General features: G+C 42.2%; 1 protein-coding gene across 1 annotated transcript; it reads right to left on the reverse strand.

The window, feature by feature from the left end:
* Positions 1-965: 965 nt before the first annotated feature.
* On the reverse strand, positions 966-5,934 carry RPS17 (ribosomal protein S17). The gene is made up of 5 exons (XM_078881956.1): positions 5,830-5,934; positions 5,442-5,593; positions 3,028-3,133; positions 1,208-1,273; positions 966-1,081 (listed from the first exon to the last, which is right to left on the reverse strand). The coding sequence occupies exons 1-5, from the start codon at positions 5,830-5,832 to the stop codon at positions 1,007-1,009; spliced, it is 402 nt and encodes a 133-aa protein (XP_078738082.1). The 5' UTR covers positions 5,833-5,934; the 3' UTR covers positions 966-1,006.
* Positions 5,935-6,176: the final 242 nt, after the last annotated feature.

The raw sequence follows: 6,176 nt of genomic DNA on the forward strand, positions 1-6,176 counted from the left end.
CATTTACACTGAGACCTCCTTTACCAGTTTGCCCCGAGCTCTCAATACTCTGATAGTGCACTGTTTTTGAGTTGTACGCCTTTTGGTGTCATCTGGTCCAATACCAATGGAGACTAGGCTCTAAAGAAAGCACTCGGGTGTGGACCAATCAACTTCAAGGACAGTGCATATCATTATCATCAACAGTTGTTTATTTTTGTTTGCATTTTGACTACTTGTGTTGTGGTTATTGCAAGCATGATGCCTTGTATAAAGGTGTCAGTTTTGTACCAGTTTAAAGGGTAAAAACCTACTACTATATTTTGCCACTGGTAAAGGTCTCAGTGTGCAAAAGGTTTTTACTGGTATGAACCTCCTGGTGACACCAGCCCACAGGGGATTATATTATTGTCCATCCGTCCGTCGTGCATCCAAAAATGAGTTGGGAGGGGCTGGTTGGGGAGGGGCTGGTCACCCCGCGGTGCCCTTATAAAACTCAACGTTTAACCTACTCACGCCGGCTTGTGCCCGCCCTCACATTCGGCAACATTTGCGGAATACACCACGCCGCCGTTGACCCTGGCCATTAACTGAGCAACCCAACGTTCCTACTAGCTCCCTCCGCAGGAATGTGTTTGTGCTGCATCTACCCATTAGTCATGTAAACTACAGGGGTCAGTGATTCAATACTGCACACATGCTTTTATGCAAATAGCTATTTCTCTTCTTACATCTCATCTGAATGCATCTCCAATCCCCGCTTCCATCACGTACTAATACATTTATTATCAGAAAACATCCCCATTAGGCTAGTTCCTTTGCAAAACCAAACCAGCTCAGTTCTCAGCAGTTATGAGCAGTGATGGCACCAGGGTTTCCAATTTAACTGAAAATAGTTGGTCTCTAATCCGACTTGGTAACACGCTGTAGGCCCCAACTGCATGCAAATGTACAAAGCACTTGGGCTGAAAAACCACCACACCAAATGAGATTTTCATTGTTTTATTTTTCACAACATGAATGCGTTTTAGATCCGCGGTGACCGGAAGGCCATGCCCAGAATCGGCTGAGTGACCTGCAGGTTGGGCAGGTTTCCAAAGTCCTGCAGGGATAAAGTGGGGGAAAAATGGGCATGATCACCATTGGTGCAAATTCAGTAATAAACGTGCAAAAGTTACACAATTGTATTAAAATGCACTCGGCTGCACGAGTCATTAAAGATTCTTACCAGCACTTTCAGCATCTCCTTGGTGTCCGGGTCAACCTCAATCACTTCATGGTCGAGGGCCGATACCTGATGAGAAAGGAGCGGTACATTTAGGTTAGAACATCGTAGCTGGATAACTCGGTGCTGTGTTGCAACCTGTGAGACGCTGGGTTCAATCCAAGGTTTTCACCAGAATAGAAACTTGGTTCGTTTGAGGTCTCAGTGAATGACCATAAACCACATGGCTTCATATGCTTCAGACCTAAAAAGCATAGGTATTTGGCAAATATCTTTTCAGTACTGAAATTATTGAAATACAAAGTGTTTCACTTAATTAAGTTGAATAGCCTATTTCTGAAGCCTTCAGTTTGAAAGTTCACCCTATTATGAAAACCTTACCAACAGTACTATTAAACGCTTATGTTCATTTGGCAACGAGTCAATCATTTAATGATGCCATTAAAGTCACAACCAAGAGCAAAAGCTTGCCCAAGAACCCATTAAAATGACCCCTTGACCTGTCAACCGATATGTGAACCTTTCATCCAGCTTCCATTAAGCTTCTTTGAAAAAAGCCCCCTATAAAAACCACCACAAATGCACCATTGTCCAAGCAGCTACTACTGGTGCTGTGATGGTGCTCTTACATTTTCTTGATAGCCATCTATATTTATACACAATACTGAGTAGCTTCCAAACCGTTTTTTTAAAGGGTTTACTTTCATTCTTCTTTGATAGTAGAGGATACACATTTTTGAAGGTATTATTTTTCAATCATACCAATTTTAAAAACATTGTTTGAAATGCTAATCTGGCCACTAACTTTTTTAAGAACTGCAAAGGCTGCTGTGCTTTGAAAAATAAGAACCACGTCTTTGTGGTTGCAAGAGTTGGCGATAGATACAAAGACCCGCAGAGGAAAACTTAGACAAACAAATGGAGATTCATTCATACATTTTTGGTTAAGAGTTTTTTGGGGTTTACATCACACAAACATTGCCGACATGATCTGGTAAGTAAATGATCTTTGCATTTTTGTATACTTTCATATGAATAAATTATGGGGGGGGGGGGGGTCCCCACATGGGCAATTGGTGTTCTACTGTAGAGTAAAAATATACAGACATTGGCTTATATGACCTGTGTTGTGACCGATGTCAACAGTATCAAGTTACTAAGTATAGAGATATGAGATTAAAGTTCTATATCAAAGATAACACCCAAGTCAAAGATATTATAAGGGTCTAATAAGCAAATAGGAGGTTCATAATCAAGGGCAGACTTCTTTCTAAGGAAAATATTTTGAAAATATGCAGGTATAATAATACGAACATATCCAAGTTGAGAAATAGAGGCATCAACAAAAAAAATCAGATGTGAACATGGAACAATGGAGTCAATGCCATTGGTCAAGAAACATGACGAGTTTGCTTAAGCAGGAAATCATTTTGCCAAGTGTTAAGAACTAAACACTGCACTTTATACAAATTACGAAAACAAATCCAGTTTCATACATCAAAGATACTGAACGGAAAATAAAGGTTTACCCTGTCATAAACACAGGTGTTTAGATGGTCAAACAACCAAATGTATGTTTGTTGAACTTCTTTCGCACCGTACATAACTGTGATAAGCGTAGGTGCAGGAAGACACCAATGAATGACTTTTTTTTTAATCATTCAATATCTTGATACTGGCAAAAAGGGTCACACGTAGCTATCACTTCAAGAGCCGACAACTGCTGGACAAAAGCAATTCTTTATGCTCTTTTACACCCCTGAGTCATGGACACTCCATGGTAATGTCACTGTGAACAACACGAAAGAAGTCCATGCATGTACCTCGGGCACGTAGTTGTCACGTCGCTCCCTCTCTTCCTCCTGCAACTTGATGGAGATGCCACGGACAGGGCCGCGCTGGATACGCTTCATCAGATGGGTCACATACCTGGGCACAGAAACCCAGTTACAAAATGTAACTCAACATAATCATTGGAGTTGTGGAGACTAAAACAACATAGATTAGCAAAGTCTCCTTCATATCCACATTTCCACATAAAAAATAAGTATTTTTACACATACCAACAACCACAAGGATTTCTAGGAGCACCCAATTTTCTGACGCATTTGTTCAATACACGCAAACTCTGGAACATTTGCATCAATTATCAGCCAATTCCAATAATGGCTCATAGAATAACATGATTAAGAATGAGTAGATGTTGGGCATGCAGAACTAAGACCACAATTGAAATACAGATTGCAAAAAGATATGACTGGGATAAGGCTTAAAATTATTGGTATTATTGTACAACCTCTTGTCAAACTAGAATTTTCAATGCAATATACTAACGGTACAAAGCTAGATTTCATTTAAAGCAGTTATCATCCTGACAATGCATATTGCAGATGCTGGCTGGACATACAAAGTTTGAACGTGACATTTAAATTTGACTTCAAGCAACAACATTGTTAATTAATACCTAGACTCTCAAAATTCCCATTTAGGAACCAAATACAGCTTTAAAGAACCGAGATATGCCATTTTAGGTAAATCTATGCCATTTTAGGTAAATCTAGTGGCCATCTTGGGATATGGTCATCTAGCATTATTTGCCCCCAGTTTTTTGAGTCCCTTAAATTGGCCAGATTGCAATTATTATCCCTTCAAGAACGTTATCTTTTATTTAGGGAATCTTGTTTACTTCCTTACGTTTGCAGCTATGTTGATGTGGTTTCAATGCCCCTTGATACGCAGCAAAAAAAAATCAACAGGTTTCCCCACAAACATTGTTACCACAAAAAACCTGGATTATCCATCCATAGAAAATGCAGTTTACCATCTCAATTATTTCGCATTGGCGTATATGCAGTTTAAGTATTGGAGGAATTGTGGTGTCGCGCACAGCACTTCGAACTAGGCAACTAGATTTGAATAATTGGCCACGGCTAACATCAATGACATGTAATATCAGAACCGGCCCTGGCCTCACCAACCCGCATTTACGAGCATGAAGTACGGTAAAAAAAACCTTCACAGATTGATTAAGGGGCTGTAAAAGTCAATAATTTTAAAGAAGAAAATATAAGGCGTAGTCTTCCCTACTGAGATATCAAATGTATTATGGTGATTTCCTAGCATTAAAGAATGGAACCATTTAAATTATTTGAGAAGTAAATACCTAACTTTCTATTTCCCGAGTATTCCCCGTTGGCGTATTACGTATACCGCACTTTGATTATAATGCCACACAGCCTATTGCATTATAGCACCATTACAATTTAAATACAAGCATTATAGGTTACATTTTTCATTCAAATCTTGCAATATATATGGTTCAACTTCAGTGTACCATTCTCTACACGAAACTGTTTCATATAAAGGACTGCCTGCGATATTATCAACTAGGCAGCTCTGCCATTATAGAGAAGCACAGCAACTAATCTGGTTACGACGCCCCAGGGAGGGAACTTCTTCGCATCGCACTGCGGCGATTCAACCACTAAGGGAGCGAGTGTTCATCACAAGGAACCGACACTCACACACGTGGGACCTCCTTGGGGCTGACTACACATCATTCAAACATTACCACCACGTGGGAGGGTTGCTCGGAACATTACCTATTTCACTAAGACGGCGAGTTAAAGAAAAAATACTAATTTGTGCATGCAAATACTTTTTCAATCGTTTAAGCCACGTTACATTGTACCGCCATGAAGCCCGTTGTCCTTTGTGTGTTAAGCCGATACTCTTTGGTTCTTTCGGTAAAGTCACGTAGGTAGAAATAAAATAACCACAGCAAGAAAAATGCTGAAGTAGGCGAAAAAGCTGCCGTGGAAAGAGGTTACATAGGCAAAGGGGGGAGAGAGAGGCTGATGAAGATCGCTTGCGTTGCGATCGAAACGTCGCGATTTGTTCTATTTAATTTCTACCTACGTGACTTTACCGAAAGAACCAAAGAGCATGGATCCCTGCAGTCACGAAAGCTTAAAATCAAGATTATAAACCCGATACTATACGCTGCACTGCACTGTTCGTTATGAACCCCACATCACAGGGTGAGAACGTAGACCACTAACATCCCAGTTCTCTTTAAAGACAACTGTACTTGTAAAAAAAATGCTGCCTTTGTAAGTTAAAGGCTTTTTCTCTCAATCCGACTTCTTATTTTAGATTTTAATAATTTAAAAAATACATTTTCCGCGCGCGTCTCGGGCCTCGCTTCCTTCATCAATCCGACGGCGCCTGGGCCTACCCCGCGATCTTGTTGCGGAGCGGCTTGCTGGGGATGATGGCAATCTCCTCGCACACGCGCTTGTTCGTGTGGAAGTCATTGCCCAGGCGGGTGTAATACTTCTCGATTATCACCCGCGCCGCCTTCTTGATCGTCTTGGTACGTACGCGACCCTGCGGGGTGGGGAGAGGCAGAGAAGGGGGTGAGGACGGCGAGATTGGAGGCTCCGAGTAACAACTCAACACGGAGGCGTTCGCACACGCGCCGCGATGAAATAATGGGGCGCGAAGTGTAGCCCGGTTGTGTTGGTGGCCGCGCGGCCGCCACTGCGGGGTTCGCGGCGAGAGGCATGCGTGGATGGACGCGGATGGCGGAGTGTAAGGCCAGGAGCGCTGCGAGAAGAACCCACCATGTTGCCTGCACGCCGAACGAGAGAAGGGGCCGAGGTGGGCGCGGCGCGTCACCCGCGGTACGAGGACCCCTCCCGCGAGCTGCCCGCGGCAGTGCCTGTTAAAACATAAATATATCGATTGCTTTACAAATTTATATAACGGTTCGCTTTTAAAAAATGAAAAAAATCTGCACGAGCGTTTAATATGTTTTGGGGTAATGTACTATTGAAAAAGCTTGATTATTGTATGAATAAGCGAATAATTTGACGGATTCACAGGCATATTTTGGGCGACTGTGGCGTGCCAGTGCCTCGTGAGGACCCAAGGGAAAGTGTGCTTGAGAATGGCTCCTAAGCGCATGCGC

The sequence above is a fragment of the Lampetra fluviatilis genome, chromosome 3 (genome assembly GCF_964198595.1).
Source record: "Lampetra fluviatilis chromosome 3, kcLamFluv1.1, whole genome shotgun sequence".
NCBI classification, from domain to species: Eukaryota; Metazoa; Chordata; class Hyperoartia; order Petromyzontiformes; family Petromyzontidae; genus Lampetra; species Lampetra fluviatilis.